At 40.4% G+C, this 22702-nt stretch overlaps 1 protein-coding gene across 1 annotated transcript in view; it reads right to left on the bottom strand.

Annotated features, from left to right (window-relative positions):
* ITIH2 (inter-alpha-trypsin inhibitor heavy chain 2) overlaps nt 1-22702 on the bottom strand; it is a 43892-nt gene that overhangs the window by 4875 nt on the left and 16315 nt on the right. Inside the window, exons 7-16 of the mRNA XM_003410737.3 lie at nt 22430-22537; nt 21605-21733; nt 19560-19676; nt 15675-15843; nt 14733-14858; nt 12680-12861; nt 11614-11799; nt 11095-11234; nt 8542-8711; nt 5159-5293 (exon numbers count right to left, since the gene is read on the bottom strand). Of these exons, the coding sequence (XP_003410785.1) occupies nt 5159-5293; nt 8542-8711; nt 11095-11234; nt 11614-11799; nt 12680-12861; nt 14733-14858; nt 15675-15843; nt 19560-19676; nt 21605-21733; nt 22430-22537 (1462 nt within the window). The remainder of the gene's footprint in view (nt 1-5158; nt 5294-8541; nt 8712-11094; nt 11235-11613; nt 11800-12679; nt 12862-14732; nt 14859-15674; nt 15844-19559; nt 19677-21604; nt 21734-22429; nt 22538-22702) is intronic.

The following is a 22702-nucleotide window of genomic DNA, read 5'->3' as shown; positions in this document are numbered from 1 at the left end:
CCGAATATTTGGTGAGGGAAAAAAAAAAAAAAAGACTATGAGAAAAACACTAAATTAGACAATGTTTGATGCAATTATAAGTAAGTCATGGCCTGTACCTTCAAGAGTGTAATAATTTTGTGAAAGAGGAAGATATAACCACTAATGTAAGATACAATAATGTAAATGGTACAATAATGTCCTAAGCAAAATGCCGTGAGAATGAAGATGAATGAACGGTTAATTCCACCTAGTCAAAATGTGAAGGGACTCGTGAAGGAGTTGGCTTTTGAACTAAGTCTTGAAGGTAGGAGGAGAAGAGGGGAAGACATAAGACTAAAAAGGAAAAGATAATCTATGCCAAATGGACAGGATGAGGAAAGGCAGGGAGGCAGAAAAGTTTGCGACTTGTTTAGAAAAGTAGCTTAATGTGGCTGGAAGGTGGATTCTTGAAGGATGAAGCAAAAAAGCTAAGACTAAAACTAAATCATAGAGATCCTTGAATACCATGCTAAAGAATGGGCTTTTACTCTGTTGGGTAGCTATTAAAGGTTTTTGGGAATAAATGTTGACATGACTTGACCCTCATTTTAAGAAAATTACTGGCAGTACTATAAATAAAGTACTAAGAAGTAGACATAGGAAAATTATTAGTAGCTAAAGTAGTAATGAAGGCAAGAAATATTAAACTCAAGAGCTGATAATGAATGAGGTTGGTAAGGGAGGAAAAGTCCCAGAGATATTTCAGTAGAGCCCACAACATCTGCTAACAGAGTGGAAATCCTGGTGGCGTAGCAGTTAAGAGCTAGAGCTGCTAACCAAAATGTCAGCAGTTCGTATCTGCCAGGCGCTCCTTGGAAACCCTATGGGGCAGTTCTACTCTGTCCTATAGGGTCACTATGAGTCGGAATCAACACAACGGCAGCAGGTTTTTTTTTTTTTTTGTAACTGAGTGGAGAGGAAGAACTCAATGCTACCAGGTTTCTAGTCTTAGTAACTGAAGGGATTGAAGTGGAAGGTTTGAACTGGAGAGAAATGCAGAAATGCAATGGTTGTGTTTTCTGAGAAAAAAAAAAAAAGGAAGAGTAGGCTACCATCCAATGAAAAATTACTGTTTTCTAGGTGTTATTGCAAAACCCCTTGCAAATATTAACTCAATTCGTTCTTGCTGTAACTTTGCAGAGATGTTACGTGACTTGGCCGAGGTCACAGCACAGAATTAGTAAGTGGCAGGGCTGATTCAGACTCAAGCTATCTGATTACAAGCCCATGCTCCCGACCACCCTGATATGTTGTACTCATTCATTTTCAAGTGTGTATTTTATAATTTGAAAGAGTATAAACTGATTCAGGACAGGAACAAAATCTTATGCTTTTTGGCATCCAGCACACCACCAACGTCGTGCTTCGTCAATAAATATTTGGTTAATTGATTTTGTGTTGGAGCTGGGCTTTAGAGGGCATCATTAAAATGGAGAACAGAGGTTCTTAGCCATTTCTTTTTTAAGTCAAAAAAGACCATCTTTTTACAATATCCTCCTCCTTTATTTACACAAATATGGTGTTTTGAAATATTTTGTTTGAAGGAAATTGCTTTTATTAAAAATAATGATTGATATTGCCATTTTAGTTGGCCAAAGCCAAAATCCCACCAGATCTTCTGATAAGCAAGAAATAGTTAGTGCTACCATACAAGTATACCATACTTGATATAATTCCAAGCAAAAGAAATGAAATGTCATATTTAAGTTAGCCCGTGTAACCTTAAATTCTGATTAGGTTGAAAGTAGCTTGAGTATCCCCATGACTAACTTCATATATTCTTAAGGCCTAATTTTATGGGCACAAGACTACCCAGTGTTTATTGAGCTCCTACTAGGTGCCAGGAACTTACCACATAACAACCCTGTTGCTGTTGTCGTGTGCTGTTGAGTCAATCCCAACTTACGTGGGTTTTTTTTTTTTTTTATATGACAGAGTAGAACTGCCTCATAGGGTTTCATAAGCTGTAATCTTTATGGGAGCAGATTACCAGGTCTTTCTCCCATGGAGGGGCTGGTGGGTTCTAACCACTGACTTTTCAGTTAGCATCCAACACTACAGGGGAGCTATTATCATCCCCATTTTATAAGTGGACTAACTGAGACCCAGAGAGTTTTCAGTGCACCCCCAAGGTCACGTGGACAGAGTTGGACCCAAGTACTGCCTGATTCTCAAGGCATTGTCCTTTTTACTGCATCATACAGTGCAGACTAGAAACTCTGAGGGGACTCTGCATTCTTTTTGGAAGAAGTAGGGAGAGTGTAAGAAGAATATTTACAAATAAACTCTATCTGTACATTTTTCTACAGAAGTTTTATTTTATAAAGTGACTGTTTAAGTGGCTCACTCACATGTCATTGCAGTAGTCTCTTGCTCTTAGCAGCTACTCATTAGGGAAAGGTGTAATAAAAAATAGCTACTGTGCAAACACAGTAATCTGCCACCTAGATTCCCCACTCGTAGGTGCAGCTTAAGGTTGCCGTTTTTAACTGAAAGTTAAATGCAGAGTCCCTTGTTGGCTTCATAGCCAGGAGTGATGAGGTAAGAGAGCTGAAGGGTGGTTGTATGAATGATTGTTGTTATTGTTGTGTGCTGTAGAGTCAATTCTCACTCATAGTGACCCCATGTGACAGAGGAGAACAGCCCTACAGGGTTTCGTAGGTTGTAATCTTTACAGGAGCAGATCACCAGGTCTTTTCTCCCTGGGAGTCACTGGTGGATTCAAACTGCAGCTGAATGCTTAACCATCGCACCACCAGGGCTCTTTATGGATGATTACGGCCTATGAAAGAGTGAAGAAGCAGATCACTTAGGACCCACAAAAAATAATTTTAGAGATAAGTCATAGGGGTGAGATGAAATCACTTTAAATGTCTATTAAAAGTCCTTGCTAAGTTTTCTCTGTTACGATGTTTGGTGAGTGGTGAGTATACAATCTTCTTGAGAAACCAGTTCTGAGCATTTCCTGATAGAAGAGTTTATATTCCAGGCAGTCTAGAAATGCCGCCTATTACTAAGCATAACACAAGCTACCCTTGTATGTAAATTTAAAAAACCCAAATTAAGCTGGTACTTCAGATCTTCCTGTAGGGAGAGGGACATGCTCTCTCTTTGAATATTGAAACTTATTTCTTTCTAATGTCAGGAAAGGTGTATCTCAGGGTTGTATCCCTTCACTGTACTTATTCAATCTGTATGCTGAGCAAATAATCCGAGAAGTAGGACTATTTGAAAAAGAAAGTGGCACCAGGATTGGAGGAAGACTCATTATCAACCTGTGTTATGCAGATGACACAGTCTTGCTTGCTGAAGGTGAAGAGGGCTTGAAGCACTTACTAATGAAGATCAAAGACTACGCCTTCAGTATGGATTACACTTCAATTTAAAGAAAACAAAGATCCTCACACCTGGACTAAATAAGTAACATCATGATAAATGGAGAAAAGACAGAAGCTGTCAAGGATTTCATTTTACTTGGATTCGCCATCAATGCCCAGGGAAGCAGGAGTCAAGAAATCAAATGACGCATTGCATTGGGCAAATCTGCTGCAAAATACTTCTTTAAAGTGTTGAAAAGCAAAGATGTCATTTGAGGACTAAGTTGCACCTGATCCAAGCCATGGTATTTTTCAGTCACCTTATATGCACGCAAAAAACTGGACAATGAATAAGGAAGAGTGAAGAAGAATTGACACCTTTGAATTGTGGTGTTGGCGAAGAACAATGAATATATATATATTCCGTGGACTTCCAGAAAAATTGGCAACTCTGGTGGCGTAGTGGTTAAGAGTTCGGCTGCTAACGAAAACATCAGCAGTTTGAATCCACCAGTCGCTGTTTGGAAACCCTATGGGGCAGTTCTACTCTGTCCTATAGGGCCGCTATGAATTGGAATTGACTCAATGGCAATGGGTTTTTTTGGCCAGAAGAATGAACAAATCTGTCTTGGAAGAAGTACAGTCAGAATGCTCCTTCAAAGCAAGGATGGTGAGACTATCTCATGTACTTTGGATATACTATCAGGAGGGATCAGTCCCTGGAGAAGGACATCATGCTTGGTAAAGTAGAGGGTCAGCAGAAAAAACAAAGACCCTCAAAGAGATGGACTGACACAGTGGCTCAACAAAGAGCGCAAACATAGTTATGATTGTGAGGATGGCACAGGACCCAGCAGTGTTTATTCTGTTGTACAAAAAGTTGCTGCCAGCCAGAACTGACTGGATGGTACCTAACAACACAAAAACACTTCTTTCCAAAGAAAGGAGAAGAAGAAGGAAAAGAAAGCATGCACAGGCTTTCCACAGGCTTTCTCATTGTTAACTGACTGTAATCTCTTTAGGAAAAATGCCACTAGCAATACTAGGATCTAGGAATGTGAGAGGTGACACTCTCTCTTCCATTTCCTCCAGGCAGCTCCTCTGTCACACTAGTTGAGAGGGAAGACACTGGAGAGGTTGACATTGGAGGGCTGAGAAACCTGCTATTGAGCAAGGAAGCCACAGCCATCAAAACTCTCAAGGAAATATGTTTTCCTGGCTTTCAGTTTACCATATTCACTATACAGACCACCTACTGAAATCATTTGTAGAAAGGCTTACTTAAGACCAAGAAAAACCAGAACTGTTTATACACTATTAATAATAATAATAATATGTGGCTATATAGCAAACATTAAAGTGATTTTGATCGTAAGACATATAGCTCCTATTTTTAATAATAACATCCATCTATTGTGTGACAATTATGTGCTAGCGCTTTAAAGAAAGTTTAGCTTTTAATTAACCACCTAGCTGTGTAAGTGTCATCATGCCTATTTTCAATATGAAGGAAATGAAGTGCAGAAACATTAAATAACTTGCTCAAGTTAACCCAGGTGGTATAAACCCCAAAGGGAGTGTCCTTTCCATTGATGCCCCATTGACCCACCCCGCGGGAGAGGATCCTCTCTTCCGTTCCAGAAGGCTCTCCTCATACATTTGGAAATGGAGCTATCTTCTTCAGTGGAAGGCAGTGATGCCTATAAAAATCACCTAGTTTACTGGGACAGTGTGATTATATTAATGTACATAAATGCTCCACAAGATTATGATCAGATTGAGGTTTGGGATGTGAAAGCAGGGGTCAAAGGTCTTTTTACCTCTTATCACATGGAGAGGAGTTGTCTCAAGCACTGGAGCTCCCCTTGCGTGCAGTGGGATCTCTGGTGTTGGCGAAGCACTGGCCCAAGGCGGGATGGAACTTGCAGCAGTTTTGCTGCCATAATACAGAGCACCTGTGTAGAAAAACCCGTATTCATTAGTTTCTAGGGTTACATGTCTATGGAAACTGCTTACAATTTTAAGAATCTCTTCTAAGAAGCTCCCAGAGGTTCTCAGCTAATGTGTTCTTCTATTTTTATTCCAGAACCCTCCTTCTTCTGGTTCCCTCAGACATCACACTGTGTGGGTCTGCTACACAGTCCTCACTAGAGTTCAGGACCTGAGGTTGCAGGAACCACTCCACAGAGGTTAGGGAAGAAAGGGACTCTTGCCTTCAGCACAGGCCGGGAGATAATGTCCAGTCCAGCCCAGGAGAAGTCCTAGATTACTGTAGGCATCTTCTTAGACCTATCCTTATTTACTTACTGTACAACTATGTGAACAACTTAGTTTCCCAATAAGGTTCCTCTACTAGTGGGAGACATTTTACATACAAAAAGTTCATTTTCTTTTCAGATATACGGTCAGTCTCCCTGTTTTGAGAAACAAACGCAAGTTCCCCAAGGTTTCATTCTACCTGGATAACTTTAACTGTTTAAGTTCTAGGTGATCACAACTAGGACATCAGAAGTCAGAGTTCCTTAAGCCCTAGACCAGTGCTGTAAACTTGGCAACTCACTTTAACAAAATAAAACATGCCGAAAATGATCCCTCCAGCATATGCATGTCATTCTCAAGAGTATGTTTCAGTAGGACTAGTCACTGAGAAAGAAAAGAAGAAAAGAATCTAATAAACTAGAGGGCTTCTGAACTGGGGTGTGTGTACCCCTGGGGGTTCCTGGAGACTTTCCACAGGACGCAGAGAACATGAATATCTTTAAAGCAATTTTTTTTCCTGCCTTTTTAAAGTTGTGCTTTAAGTGAAAGTTTACAACTGAAGTCAGTTTCTCAGACAAAAACTTATACACGTATTGTTATGTGACCCTATTTTCTGTCCCTATAATGCAGTTTTGTTTTTTTTTTTTATAATGCGACAGCATACTCCTCCTCTCCACCCTGTATTTTCTGTGTCCACTCAACCAGCTCCGGTTCCCCTCTACCTTCTTATCTTGCCTCTGGACAGGAGCTGCCCACATAGTCTCCTGTGTCTACTTGAGCTAAGAAGCTCACTCCTCATCAGTATCATTTTATGTCTTATAGTCCAGTCTAATCTTTTGTCTGAAGAGTTGGCTTTGGGAACAGTTTTAGTTTTGGGCTAACAGAGAGAGTCTGAGGACCATGTCCTCTGGGGTCCCTCCAATCTCAGTCAGACCATTAAGTTTGGTCATTTTACTAGAATTTGAGTTCTGCATCCCACTTTTCTCCTGCTCCATCAGGGACTCTGTTGTGTTCCCTGTCAGGGCAGTCATTGGTGGTAGCCAGGCACCCTGTAGTTCTTCTGGTCTGAGGCTGATGGAGTCTCTGGTTTATGTGGCCCTTTCCGTCTCTCGGTTAAGGCAATTTCTTAATTCTCAGCTCTCACATATCCTATCTTCTAAGAAAACCATTTCACAACCACCCTTCTCCTAGTTTGCAAGGAAAGTATGCCCTTCCCCACCGCCTTTCACCAAAAACCATCCCCCAATTAAGCGTCAATTTGAAATATTGGTGTAATGCCAAGAAATGGAATGACTGTAATGACGGGGTAACAAATCATTCTGCAAATCAGATGATTTTCTATTCTTTGTTTTCAACAAATTTGGAGTTGGGCCCCAGTTGTTAGCTGATGTTGTTGTTTTTAGGTGACGTCAAGTCGGTTCTGACTCACAGTGACCATACGCACAACAGAACAAAACACTGCCGGTCCTGACCCCATCCTTACAATCGTTGTTATGCTTGAGCTCATTGTTGCAGCCACTGTGTCAATTCACCTCATTGAGGGTCTTCCTCTTTTCCGCTGACCCTGTACTCTGCCAAGCATGATGTCCTTCTCCAGGGACTGATCCCTCCTGACAACATGTCCTAAGTATGTAAGACGCAGTCTCGCCACCCTTGCCTCTAAGGAGCATTCTGGCTGGACTTCTTCCAAGACAGATTTGTTCATTCTTTTGGCAATCCATGGTATATCCAATATTCTTCGCCAACACCACAATTCAAAGGCATAAGCTCTTCTTCGGTCTTCCTTATTCATTGTCCAGCTTTCACATGCATACGATGCGATTGAAAATACCATGGCTTGGGTCAGATGCACCTTAGTCTTCAAGGTGACATCTTTGCTTTTCAATGCGTTAAAGAGGTCCTTTGCAGCAGATTTGCCCAATGCAATGCGTCTTTTGATTTCTTGACTGCTGCTTCCATGGCTGTTCATTGTGGATCCAAGTAAAATGAAATCCTTGACAACTTCAATCTTTTCTCCCTTTATAATGATTTGTTCATTCTTCTGGCCAAAAAAACCCGTTGCCATTGAGTCAATTCCAATTCATAGCGACCCTATAGGACAGAGTAGAACTGCCCCACAGGGTTTCCAAACAGCGACTGGTGGATTCAAACTGCTGATGTTTTCGTTAGCAGCTGAACTCTTAACCACTACGCCACCAGAGTTGCCAATTTTTCTGGCAGTCCACGGTATATTCATTATTCTTCGCCAACACCACAATTCAAAGGTGTCAATTCTTCTTCACTCTTCCTTATTCATTGTCCAGTTTTTTGCGTGCATATAAGGTGACTGAAAATACCATGGCTTGGATCAGGTGCAACTTAGTCCTCAAAATGACATCTTTGCTTTTCAACACTTTAAAGAAGTATTTTGCAGCAGATTTGCCCAATGCAATGCGTCGTTTGATTTCTTGACTCCTGCTTCCCTGGGCATTGATGGCAAATCCAAGTAAAATGAAATCCTTGACAGCTTCTGTCTTTTCTCCATTTATCATGATGTTAAAAAAAAAAAAAAAAAAAAATTTTTTTTTTTTTTACTTATTTAGTCCAGGTGTGAGGATTTTTGTTTTCTTTAAATTGAAGTGTAATCCATACTGAAGGCGTAGTCTTTGATCTTCATTAGTAAGTGCTTCAAGCCCTCTTCACTTTCAGCAAGCATTTTGATTTAAAATGTGTGATGGGATACATAGGTTTTCAAAATTCTTTTCGTGAATTTGTGAGCAAAAATGTTCAAAGACCATAGCAATCAACCATCACCAAAGTCAACCGATAGAGACAGCTGGACACAAAGTAGCATGGACCTAGGGCCACAGGTGAGTTGGGCTGGGAGAGAAGCAGAGGCTCTGGGATACGACACAGGGCAAGGAAACTGTCCTGTAATATTTCTCCACCAGCCAGAAACACTGACCTGAACAGCAAGAATGATCATGTTGGGGAGAGTCTGCCAGCATCCGCTCATCCCCAGCGTCATTCTCGATCACCATTGCAGTGAATGGGGTCACAATATGATGTTCCAGAGACATCTCCAGGATGGTTTTTGTAATTTCCTTTTTCGCCGCAGCTGTAGGAGCCAGGCTTCTGTATGCAGGAAATACAGACATTATGGATCATTACTTCATCCATTGTTCAACTAGGACCCTGGTGGGCTACAAGCGAAGAACTAATTGGCTTCATGACACTTAGTATTTTATCTAGCAATGAGGTCTCAAGAGATTGATTTAAAAAAAAATCAATATTTAACTTTCATAGTGGTTTGCCATATGACTAAAAGACAGTCAGTGTGCGTCTGTAAAAAGGACAGGGAGATTTCTCACTTATTTCAAAGCCACAGTTTACAACCTCATGTAAGCTTTTCTTTGTGATATCATGGATTTTCATTGTGAGTTCAGTTACACAACCATATTTCACTCTTCTAACTTAGTTCAGATGACTATATCTTCCTGAGAAGATAGATCTAAGGTGATCTAATAAGTGGGGTGGGGCTGAGGGAGGGTAATTTTTTTTAATCAATTTCCCACATCAATCTGATGCGTGTGATGTAAGAACCATGTATTAGCAATATCGTTCTTATGCTGGAGAGTTTAAATGCAGCTCAGCTGAGAGGCCAGAGATGAAATAGGTGACCTTTAAAGAGCTTTCCTTTTATGATCATCATAATTCTAGATTCCTCTCTGGATAGTAACCTGTCTTTAAGAGTGAACATACACAAACTACTGATAAACACAGAAACGTGGATGAATCTCACAGGCATCATATTGAGCAAAAGAAGCCAGAAACAAAAGAGTACAAATTGCATGATTATATGAAGTTCGGCAACATGCAAAACTAACTGATGGTGATGGAAGTCAGTATAGTGGCTTCTACTGTGGGGAGAGGGACTGGGGGTAGTGCGTGGGAAGAGGTACAAGGGGACCTTCAGAAGTGATGGAAGCATTCTGTATCTGGATCTGGGTAGTGATTACGTGGGTGATATATAAAAATTCATCAAACTGTACACTTAAGATTAATGTCTGTCACATACTTTCTGTATATTATGCCTTAATAAAAAAGATAAAAGAGTTGAACCCAGCTTCATTCCCACTTAAATGGCTTATAAACTAAAATTAAAAAACTCATTGCCGTCGAGTCCACTCCAACTCGTGAGAGTAGACAGAGTAGAACTGCCCCATTGGGTTTCTAAAGCTATAAATCTTTATAGGAGCAAACTGCTACATCTTTCTCCTGTGGAGTGGCTGAGCATTTAACCACTGTGCCTCCAAGGTGCCACCAAATGGCTTATAACCAATGGAAAAATTTAATCCAAACCCGACTGCCTTTCTTTTTGTGTGTGTGTGGTAAAATACATACAACAAAAAGTTTGCCACTTTATTGGTTAAGTGTGGGACAGTACACAATACCGGGGAGGCCGGCACAGCTTGTCCAGGGCAGGGTCATGGAAACTCCATAGACACTTTCAAACTCCCTGAGGGCCAAATTACTGGGCTGAGGGCTCTGGGGACCATGGTCCCAGGGAACATTTAGCTCAAGTGGTATGACATAATTTATAAAGAAAATGTTCTATGTTCTACTTTGGTGCGTAGTGTCTGGGGTCTTAAAGGCTTGTGAGTGGCCATCTAAGATACTCTGCTAGTCTAACTGCGTCTGGAGCAAGGGAGAATGAAGAAAACCAAAGACACAAGGGAAAGATTAGCCCAGAGGACTAATGGACCACAAGTACTACGTCTCCACCAGATGGAGTCTAGCACAACTAGATGCTGCCCAGCTACCATCATTGACTGCTCTCACAAGGATCACAGTAGAGGGTCCCAGACTGAGCTGGAGAAAAATGTAGAACAAAATTCTAACTCACAAAAACAGACCAGACTTACTGGCCTGACAGAGCCTGGAGAAATCCCCAAGAGTATGGACCCCCAGACACCATTTTAGCTCAGTAATGAAGCCACTCCTGAGGTTCACCCTTCAGCCAAAGGTTAAATAAGCCCATAAAACAAAACGAAACTAAAGGGGCACACCAGCCCAGTGGCAAGGACAAGAAGACAGGAGGGGACAGGAAAGCTGGTAACAGGGAACCTAAGTTTGAGAAGGGTAGAATGTAGACATGTACAGTAAAAGAAAAAAAGTTTGCCACTTCTACCATTTTTAAGTGTACAATTTAGTGACATCAATCACATTCACCATATTGTGCTACCATCACTCCTGTCCATTTCCAGAGGCTTTTTTAGCACCCCAAAGAGAAACTCAGTACCCCTTTAGCAATAATTCCCATTCCTCTCTGTCCTCAGTCCCTGGTAACCATAATAAACTTTCATCTCTTCTCCATATTTCACATAAGTGGGATCGTACAATATTTGCCCTTTTGCTGCTCCCTTTCTTGGTTGCAAACTCTTGTAGTATATTCAAATTTTCAAAGTAAAAGTTGCACTTTTGCAAATCCCTGTGGTGTGGACTTCTTTCTTCTTACCGCTCAGCTAGAAGTTGGTTGATTGTTAGATAGGCCCACAATTTCTTGGTGAAATCAGGATCTGCATGCTTGTCTTTTGATAGAAAGTCCTCCAAGCCACCCGTTTCAGCTGCCTTTTCCAAGACTAGGTCCGTGCTGGCCTATGATAAAAATTGAGTTGAAAGACACCCGGGGAGCAGGATTATAGTTAATAGTTAACATATTTTTTAGGATCTACAGTGAGTGAATCAGGGTACTGTGCACTTCAAGGGGAATACAAAATAAATGGAAGACAGAACCTCTATCAGGGAAGTAAGTACGTACCTCCAGAGTTGACACTGGGTTTAGGATGAAAAAGGTAAGATTTACAGAAGAGTTGGGAAAATGGCATAAATATTCTCATACCTTCTCCTTGACTTATTACTTTTATTCTATATACATCATTCTTGGAATGGAGATTACTAGCCTGTTAGTATGCAAGATGGATTGTATCCGAGGGACCAATTAGTATTTTTAGATTAAGCAGAGAAGCAGAAATACCGAAGTCGCCGTGATAATGCTCTGTATTTGCTCCAATTTTGTAGGGTCAGCTTTTCCTGCTACCACAATCTCCGAGCCTCCAAAATAGTTATGGAAACTGTTTTGAGTGACATCCGTTACTGCTGTATCGGGATAGTTGAACTGAATATTCCGGAGCAGTGGAGTGGAGACCTGGTTGTAGAATTTCTACAATTCATGAAAATCAGAAAGATCATTATTTTCATATCACTTTATAGATCACAAGCACTTTTCTCTGAAATTCTTCAAATGTTTAGCAGATATCTCTTAGTTGGTTTCCACAGGATCTCTGTGGAAACCTATGACACTAGGAAGAATTCTCATACTTATCAGCTGAAAAAACTGAGACATAAAGAAGATGAAGATTGTCAAGAGCATTACTCTTGATTTAAGAGCACATCATTTTTTTTTCTTCCTGTTAGGACCAACCCGAAAAACTCATGGACATGCATACTAAGAAAAGTCAGTTGGATTGCTATTCCTTAAATTAAACCTCATCCCTTACATCAAACATGGTGCTTGGCATTGACAGAAAACAGGGTAATGTGTGATCTTCTTCTTCTACATATTTTTTCTCATTTATTTCGTCAAATTAAATGAGTAATTCATATCCTTTATATTAACAGAAACTTAAAGGCCATAGTTTGACCTGACATTATGCAACATTAATATCAAAGATGACAATGCACTTTAAAAGGGAAATAGGTGGCCGTGATGAGTAGGAGGACCAGTTGCTTGGCAGGACTGGCGAGCAACAAGAAGCTTTGATAGTGCCCTGGGAACTTTTGTTCAGGGAGTACAGATGTGAGTAACCACTGCTTTACGGTTTCACACGGTTTCACAGCTCACCGTTAATGCAGAAATATAAGTAGGGAGAGGGTGGGTGAGAAAGGAATTGGAACACTTTCCTTGTGTGACAAAATATGGCTGAAAATCATGACAATTGGAGTCAAATTTGAAATTTGGCCATCTTCTCTTAGGCATTAGATACTCCTAGTTGGATGATTTTGAATGAAGAAAAAGAAAAAAAACAGGACAAAAGTGTTACCCTGAGCTGGGAAGAAGTGTCCTGGTTCCCATAAATCCTTTGAGCAATTCCACGATTGTCATTGGAGAGTCTCTTCAAAAAGTCATAGTCAACATCAAATCCTATCCCCAAACTGAACAAAGAGATATTGTCTCGTATGTTCTGCTTCACATTTTTCTGAATTTTTGACAATTTAAGTTCTCCTAAAGTTGTTGGTTAACAGAAAGGAAAGGAATAAGGAAACAATATTATAAAGTTTGTGGAAAATCCATGTAGGGCAGGTGGCACGATTTGTTGACATTAAAAATGCATTTACCCTTTAACTTATTAATTTGACTTCTAGATTGATGCACTCATACATATTGAAATGAAATGTGGGCAATAGTATATGGCAACATTATTGGGGATAGTAACATACTGGAAACAAATGTACACCAATGTTCTTGTTGTTGGGTGCCATTGAATTGGTTCCAACTCATAGCAACCCTATGTACCACAGAATGAAACACTGCCCTGTCCTGCACCATGCTTACAATCGTTATGCTTGAACCCATTGTTGCAGCCACTGTGTCAATCCATCTCATTGAGGGTCCTCCTCTTTTCCGCTGACCCTGTGCCTTACCAAGCAGGATGTCCTTCTCCAGGGACTAATCCCTCCTGACAACATGTGCAAATTATGTAAGACACAGTCTCTCCACCCTTGCTTCTAAGGAGCATTCTGGTTGTACTTCTTCCAAGACAGATTTTTTCATTCTTTTTGCATCCATGGTATATTGATACACTCAAACAGTGAAGTGCTGTGCAGTCATTAAAAAGAACCAGGTAACTCTTCATTGTACTTACCTTAAATGATGTGATACATTTCAAAGATGCAAAAACAAGATAAAGATAAGTGTATGTAGGATGCATTTATATATATGCATGTATGCGTATATATATACACACACACATATGTATGTGTTATATTTTCTTTATTATATAATTATATCTTTATTGTATATAAATATGCATATATACAATATTTAATATGTATATTAAACTGGTATGTATAGAGTATCTCTGGAAAGATGCACAAATAACTGGTAACCAGTGGCTGCCTCCAGACACAGGGACCGGATGGTTGAGGAGCAGGGGTGAGAAACAGGTTTCATTTTTCCTATTTATAATTTTATTTTAAAATTTAATTTTAAAAGTGATTTCATTAGAGGAAGAAAAACACCGAACCTACAAATATATAACCACCGCTCATTCTAGTCTCACTATTAACAAACTGTTTGCCTTTACTCTTTCTAAAACTCCAGTTACCATTGTCATTATTGCCTCAGCAATCATTTTTTCGTTCCCTCTAACAATGTGTCAGGCACCATGTGAGACATAGTCCTTGTCTACATGACAGATAGCAACACAATCTAATATTGACGGTTGCTTACACTTGTCAGTATAAAGAAACAAAGGAAACAAACAAAAATAACAGTACATATTAGAAGCAGGAAGATGTTGAAGCCATTTTGTGGATAAGAAAAATGCTTAACTTAAAGGATACATCAGAGGGAAGTCATTTTCCAATTGTAGTGAAGAACTCAGGAGAAATGTGGAAAACAATGGGAGAATATGTCATTGTGAACTCCAGAGTTACTACTAGGAGTGACTATGAGCTACTCCTATGAGTATGATAAATACTCAACATGCACAACCCCCATACACCATCTTCATATACCTTAAGTTGAGGAATAAATGCATTTCACTAGTATGTATCAGCAAGCCTTGTATAATAAATACTACCAATAAGTCCTCATCCTGTAGAAGTGAACCGGAGGCATTCAAGAGCACCACTGAAAGACTTCTGAGGGCTGGCTTAAAGGAGAAGAGGGAAGAAAACTGGAAGGGGTTGAGGGGATAAATGCTTCAGAGTCAGAAGAAGCCTTCTTTTAGGAAACAAGGGTTTAAAATGTTTTAGAAACTCAGGCAAATGCCGTTAGGTTTTCCACTTTAAACAAATCACATTCCCAAGAAGCAACAGTAAAAAAAAAAAAAAAAAAAAAATTTGTCACTAGAAAATTGAAATGATACTTGCCTACTGTTGGATCTCCATCAGAAACCAAAATGATCAGAGAGACTGAGTTGGGGTCCAACAATCCCAAGTTATCGGCTTCATTCAAAATAAAGATTGCTCGCAGAAGTGCTTCGTTAATATTTGTGCCTGTTAAAGTAATATAATGTGCATACTCTTTCTTTCCACAAAAACAATCACATGTTGGGTTCATGTTCATCTGTCTGTTGATTACTCATGTGTAATTTATTCAATGTCAAAATCATGTGGTTGTCTTCCAAGTGGTACAAAGTTTGCCCACTCTGGTCAAAATCCCACAATTGAGTAAAATGTTCACTTTGTAGTAACCTGTTCCCTTAGAGATGAATCAGTCCTTTCAAAGTACCAGTCTGTCATTTTGTTAAACGGGAAATTTAAGCTTCCTAAGTCGGTCTTGCTGATATACTTGACACTGCTCTGGAGATCCTTATATTTTATGCTGTGAAAGTAATAAAGAACCCTGGCATCATTTACTGACACCCTTTTCTGAGAAACGTTGGAATGGTTAATAAAAACTATGTAGACTGGCTTATGTGTTTGTACTTGCACCATGAATTTATTGTTCTTGTTAGGTGCCATTGAATCGATTTCAACTCTAGTGACCCCATGTGACAGAGTAGAACTGCCTCATGGAGTTTTCTAGACTATAACCTTTACAGAAGTAGATTGCCAGGTCTTTTCTCCCACAGAATCACTGGGTGGGTTCAAACCATCAACCTACTAGTTAGCAGCTGAGTGCTTAACCATTGCACCACCAGGGCTCCTTATGAATTCGATACTCATTTAATAATAAACATGCTATATAAAGCAGATCATTGCATGCTGGGCAAAGACCATTGTGGTAGTGCATGTTGCTTCTTTCTTAAGTGAACTAAGATTTGAACCCTATGGAAGATTCCTGCTTGAGCTTTAGGACAAACCACTCACCTCCATTAGGCTGAATTTTCTCAATATACTTCTTGGCATCTGTAACCTGTGTTTTAGTGGCTGAAACCAAATCATTTCTCCAGGTTCGAACGTTATGGTTGAAATCAACCACAGAGAATTGGTCTTCAGCTCTTAAGTCATCCAATATGGTCTTCATGGCTTCCACAGTCTATTTCAAAAGGGAGTGAAGAAAGGTCTCATTACATAAGCTGTAAGCCTAAAAGGAAACTAGGAAGACCGATACTTCATCTTAGTCATTCTTCAAGTACTGATTCAAACCGTAATTCTTCCAGAAAATCTCTTGAAGACACTTCAGTCAACACAGACCCATCTCTCACTTTTTCTGAATATGTCTTTTCTACATTTTGATACTTAACCTTTTACTCTTCAATGTTTTTATACACAACCACTTTTCTCTCCTACCTGGTGATATAGAAGAACTAGCAGTGTTTCTATCTAATGCAGATCTATCCACTTGTGAACTAGTTTGCAGCCCCTCTCGTCTACTGAAAGGTATGCCTCTCTAACAACTTTTTTTTTTTTTTTTTTTTGTCTCTTCTACGTCTTAAATTTCCCTCATCTATTGGGACATTCCAAAACATGCCATTATTTTTCACCCCTTAAGAAACTTCATTTGAACCCACTTCTCCCATTTCTCAGCTTCTTTTTGCAGTAAAATTTCTTGAACAAATTGTCTTCAAATCTTCTCTTTTCTCCCCTCTTGCTGGTTGCTTTTTCTTAGTTTCTTTGGTTCCCAAAATTCTTAATATTGTAATACCTTAGGGTCTAAGCTAGGTTCTCTTCTCTATCTACACTTACTTCTTGGTGTTTTCATATGGTCCCATTGCTTTAAATACCTTCTATATGCTAGTACTTGGAAGAAAGACTGGCAATCTACTTCTGAAAATCAGCCAATGAAAATCCTATGGATCACAATGTTCAAATTCACAACCAATCTTGGGAATGGGTAGGACTGGTCAGGGCAGCATTTAGTTTCATTGTGCATGGGGTGGCCGAGAGTCAGGGGCTGACTTCATGGCCGCTAACAACAACAACATATGCTGGTAACCCCTAACTGTATATCTCCATCCCACATCTCACTTTTGAATAGCCAATTTGTATACCTAAAGGTCTACTTGACAGGTCCACTCGGATGTTTAAAAGACATTTCAAATTTAACATTTTGAAAACAGAATTCCTGATATTTACCACAAAATCTAATCCCTCCCCTATCTTTTCCATATCAGTTGAAGGCAAACTCCATCCTTCTAATTGCTCAGACTAAAAGCCTGGGAGCATCTTTGAGTCCTCTCTTCTTCTCTCACCTCACAGCTAATTCTTTAGAAAATTCTTTTTGCCCTATCTTCAAAAACAGATTCAGAATTCAATCAATCCTTACCACATCCACCAACGCTACCCTGTTGTAAGCCACCATCATATTTTGCCTGGATTATTGTAATGGCCTCTTGACCAAGGCTTCAACCAGTTAGTTCAGGTTGGAACTCTTGCTGAGAATTTGCATTTCGAACAAGTTCCGAGGCTATGCTAATGCTGCTGCTTAGGGACCAACTCTGAGAACCCCTGGTAGAGCAGTGGTTCTCAAAAGTAATTATACATAAGAATCACCTGAGGATCTTATTAACATGTAGATTCTGATTTAGTATATCTGGGGGTGGAAATGCAAATTCTTCTTGCTTTCCTTCTCCCCTTCACTCCAATCTATTTTCAACACATCAGCCAGAGACACCTTTTAAACATAAGGCAGATGATGTCACTCCTCCATCCAAAACCTCCAATAGTTCTCAACTATTGTTGTGTGCCATTGGAGTCAATGTCAACTCACAGCTACACTATATGACAGAGTAGAACTGCCCCATATGGTTTTCTAGGCTAAAATCTTTACGGTATCAGGGCTCGAGCCTCCCACCTTTTGGTTAGCAGCTGAGGTCTTAACCATTGTACCAGCAGGGCTCCTTCAATAGCTTTCTACTTCTCTCAGTGTAAAAGCGAAAGTTATGACCATGGCCTGAAAGACTTTACATAATCTGCCCCTGCCCCTTACTTCTCAGATTTCAACACTTGCTGCTCTCCTCATCCTCCTGCCACACTGGGCTTCTCTTTCCTGAGCATGCCTGGCACACTTCTGCCTTACAGCACTGGTGTTCCTGCTGCCTACAATGGTCTTCTTCCAGATGTGTGCACAACTATCCCCTCACCTTCTTAAGGGTTGCCTCAAAGATCTTCTCCACGAAACCACCAGTTAAATGACAAACCAATTTAAAATTTCATCCCTTTGCAATTAGCACTCTTGATTCCTATTACATTCCTCTTAAAAACAAACAAAACAGACCAAAAAAAACCTGTTTCATAACACCAATGTTTAACATATTTTAGATTTACTTGTTATGCTTATTTTCATTCTCTATCCTCCCCACCCCCACCCCATCCAATGCTAGAATATAAGCTCCATGAGAGTAGGGGTGATTTTTTCGTTTTGTTTATTTCGTTCATTGATGAACATTTTGTATGTGTCTGACACATACAAAAAAAAAAAAAACCCGTTGCATAGAGTGGATTCCGAGTTATAGCAGCTGCTTAATAAGTATTTGTCAAATAAATGAATGAAGGAAGAAAGGAGTAAGTGGATAAAATGTTACATTAGAGCAATAATTCTCAACTGGGTGCAGTTTGGCTCCCTGGGGAACATTTGGCAATGTCTATAACCAGAATGCTCCTTAGAAGCAAGGATGGTGAGGCTTCATCTCACTTACTTTGGACATGTTGTCAGGAGGGATCATACTTGATAAAGTAGAGGGTCAGCAAAAAAGAGGAAGACCCTCAACGAGATGAACTGACACGGTGGCTGCCACAATGGGCTCAAACATAGCCACGATTGTGAGCATGATGCGGGACCAGGCAGCATTTCGTTCTGTTGTACATGGGGTCGTTATGAGTCTGTATCAACTCGACAGCACCTAACACCAGCAACATGACTGGGGAGAGCGCTACTGGAATCTAGTGGGTAGAAACCAGGGATACTGATCAACAGCCTACAATATGCAGAACAGCCCCATAACCAAGAATTCTCTGGTCCAAAATATCAATAGTGTCGCTATTGAGAAGGCTTGTCCTGGAGCATAAACCCAAGTGGGTAGGGTCCAGATCTTTACTTCTTTTGGATTCCTTACAGGTCCTACAGTAGCAGCAAAAAATTGGGTGGTCAAAATGGTTGTTGAGTGAATGAATAGTTGGTTTTTCTACTGGATGGCAGGATGGATTGATAGATAAATTAAGAAACTTTTGTGTCTATTGTTTAAAATTGCATCTATACCATTTAACATATTCCGAATAAGATTCTATTGAGTTTTGAACTACACTAAAACTTAGAGGAATTCAAAAAAATTAGAAGACATGAGACAGGATAGCCACCCTCAAAGAATTACAATATAACTAGAAAAGATATGCATAGATTAACAAGTTCCTTGTCAACAATGGCATGATGCTAAAGTAAAACATCATACGAAAGAATACAAAGAAAGTGGAGCGGAAGAGTGATCACAGTGAGGAGAAATTACACAGAGAAATCTTTTAAAGAAGTAAGTTTTGAGCTAGTTTTTCAAGGAAATAGTGAGTATAGAATGAAAAAGAGGGGAAAGGAGAGAAGAAAGAGATGAGAAGGATGGGAGTTTTAGAAGGGATGGATGACTAGCAGATTGACGTGTACATCCTGTTGACGTATAATAATCTAAAAACTTCATGATCTTAGTAACCAGTTACTGAGTTATAACCTTAAAGGGCGGGGGATGGATTGAATGGTTTCATTGTTGGAAGGGGGTCAAAAAAGTTAGGGAGTCCCAAACACCACTGCAAACAGGGGGTACTTACTTGTTTCATTTTAATTCCCCACATTGAGCCACTGACATCAATGACAAAGAGAATGTTTTTAGGAATTGGTTCCAAGTTGTCAGGAGCAAAGAACTGGACAAAATATCCATTAAATACCTGCAAAGTAGAACAGATTGAGTCAAATCAGTGCCAATGTTTACAAGAGAAAGACCAGAGTCCTCTACAAAAATTACTGCATGTTCTTATTCTCTCCGGCCAAATGCACATTTTTCCTAAAATGACTGAGGAATAATTCTGAATGCTCATATTAAACTATCTCTTTTAGGATTTAATCCGCATAATACTTTTTTGTTGTTGTTGTGAGTTTTTCAGACAGCAGGCATTTTTCAGCTTAGAAACTGGTGATGCTTCCAAAGCTTATTTGTTAATTGGTAATTTGCAAGCAATTTTCTATGGAATTCATGTTAATCATGGTAGTCAAGTTCCTTGGCCAGTCCCCGACAAGTGGTATAGAATTGCAAACCTCCCCTCTTGCCTGCTGAATGATGGGAATAGGAGCTTCCTTACTTACAAATACCTGGCAAATGGCTCCCACGGCAGGAGGTAGGATACTCACCACAGTAGGGTTAGAACCATGCGTGGTGGAGGATGGGAGAGGATGGGGGCTTCAGAATTCTTTAGTGAAAATCTGAGACTGGGGTCTTGGGGTGAGGAGTGGGAAAGGTGCTGGGATGGGTGGGTTGGAAAGTGGAGCCTGGGGCTAAGTGAGGAGAGGCGAGAGGAGATATGATGGTAAAAAAGAAAACTGAGGTGTACTTCCATCTCTCCCTTTCTTTCATGCTTTCCCTGTGTCCTTTCCTGTGAGGGTTCAAGTCTTCTCAGCAGTTAAAACCCCCAGGGTGTTTCACTTCACTCCATTTTACACCGCCAGTATGTGTTAAGAGTCTGTGTTCCAGGCATCATGCTAAACAACTGTGAATCAGGTGTCCCTGGTCTCACAAGGCTCACAGACCAGCGGAGGATACAGACAAGTAAACAGGCAATTGTGGCACAGTATGCGAAGTGCTGTGATCAGAAAGTAAAGGGCTCTAAGAGAGCCCAGTGAGGGTGCATCTAACTCAGACAGGGGAGGCTTTCCATGGAAATTGCATCTAAGCTGGGACACAGAGGGTGGGTTTGGAGTCAGACAGCTAGCAAGGGAGCTGGAATAGGGGTGGTGGAATAAAGGTGGGAGGAGAGTTCCAGACAGAGCGGACTCAATCATGAGAGAATATGGCAAAGTTGAGGTTCTATAAGGGGTTCAGCACGGCAGGGCCGTGGAATTCAAGGTGGAGGATGTGCCAAGAAATTAGGGTGGGGAAATAGGTAATGAGTTTGTATTTTTCTTGAAGTTGATAGGAACCAATCCTAGATTCCCAATCACCCTCTTTGTTTTCTACTGCAGGCTTTAACAGTTGGCTCACCTAATTCTCTTTCCACTGGCCTTTGGTTACTTCTATTCAGGACATCACAATGTCCAACTCAGGGTGTGAGCAGTAAGCTCCAAGATGCTCCTCTACCTCCCTGTCCCCAGAGGGAATGACAGCCTTTTTGGAACTCTCTAAGGGTTATTACCTTACCACAATGGAAATGCAGACACATGTTTAAGACACAAGAAAGGGGGAAATCTCATAATAAACACTGACCCTGGAATTCACCATTAACACCAGATCTTTCTCTGGGCTTTGATTGTGCCTTCCTCTTAGTCCATAATCTCTGTGTTTTCTTTGATAGTCTAATTGCAAACGGCCTTGGGAAGTTATCCAAAATTCCCATTTTGAACTTTCTATTGTTCTTCTTATGAGATTAAGAAGTGTCCTTCTGTGACAAGGGCATGAGACCCGTTGATCTTTTTTTTTTTTTTTTCACTTCTCTTGCTATAAAAAGATGCTGCTTAGGGACACTTAGAGAAATATTTTAATCCCTTCTCTGCAGAGTCCAATTTGCCTTGGCTGCTAGAACCTACCCAGAGGCTAGGGAATTAGTTCAACAAGCAACAGTTCTTTGGCATCATCTTGGAAATTCTAGAATCTGTTTTCACTCACCTCCAGTTCACCAGCTTTCTCTTCTCTGTTCACATCATACACCACCACCAACTCTCCATCCACGGCAGTCTCAGAGCAGTTGGAGCATTTTCTTTGCTGTGGTACTGTGGGCCTGAAGGAGACATGCGCCTGGAAAGAGCATTTATGTCAGAGCCTGGTCTTGGCTCCAATCCCTCTCCAGGTGAGGGGCTGACAGCTGCACCTTCTGGTGCACATAGGTGAAGAGGTGTTGCCCAATGGACATTCTGCATCCCATCAGTGTCAGTAGGCCCATTAGGAAAAGGCAGAGCCGGGACTTTCTAAAAAAGCATCTGCCAGCCTGTAGGGCTACTTTGCCAGGTTCTCAGGCCTTTTTTTTCTAAGAGTTTCAAAGAATTTCTCCCTTCCCCTATGGCACTGGTGGGTCCTATGGTAGAAATGGTTATCAGCACAAGAAAAAGTCTCTGAGGGCTTCATAGAAGTGCTTGACCTCTTCATAGTTGATTATTCTTGGCCATTAGGCAGAAAGAATTAAGCTGAATCTTTCTCTTTAAATGAGAATCAGCACTTATCCATTAAGAAAGCTGTCTTTTGGCTACTGGTCAAATGGATGACCTGCAGAAATGAAGCTCTAATAGGGACAGTCAGTGGTCGAAATGGAATGAGACAACTGGGGATTTTGTTTTGCATGTCCTGTGGAAGATCTGAAACTCTGCTCAGAGCACTATTCCTTCATGATAGTGCCCTTAACTCAAGACTTGACCACTTTTCTTCCCTCAGAGCAGAGAACAGACCCCATGAACTACTAGCTACTTAGACTACCTAGGCATGAAATGGGCATCGAACCTTCTGATTTCCTTTCGATATGACTGGAACACCTTCAAAATGGCCTTCAAATGTGTCTGGAACATGAAGAAATCGCAATCCCTGAGGTTCAATAACCCATATGTCCACCTAGAGACGAGAGGGAAAATTAAAGCATTAAAAATCTGTATACACTTTTTAAATAGGAAGCACAATTACTAATGGGTCCTCTGATGATGTTCTCACTTCAAGTTTTCTCAGAGATTATCCAGCATGGTTCCTTGATCACTCTTCAGGTTCTTTAAGTCCTTTGAG

The sequence above is a fragment of the Loxodonta africana genome, chromosome 4, assembly GCF_030014295.1.
Source record: "Loxodonta africana isolate mLoxAfr1 chromosome 4, mLoxAfr1.hap2, whole genome shotgun sequence".
NCBI classification, from domain to species: Eukaryota; Metazoa; Chordata; class Mammalia; order Proboscidea; family Elephantidae; genus Loxodonta; species Loxodonta africana.
This window is presented reverse-complemented; position numbering and strand designations above follow the sequence as displayed.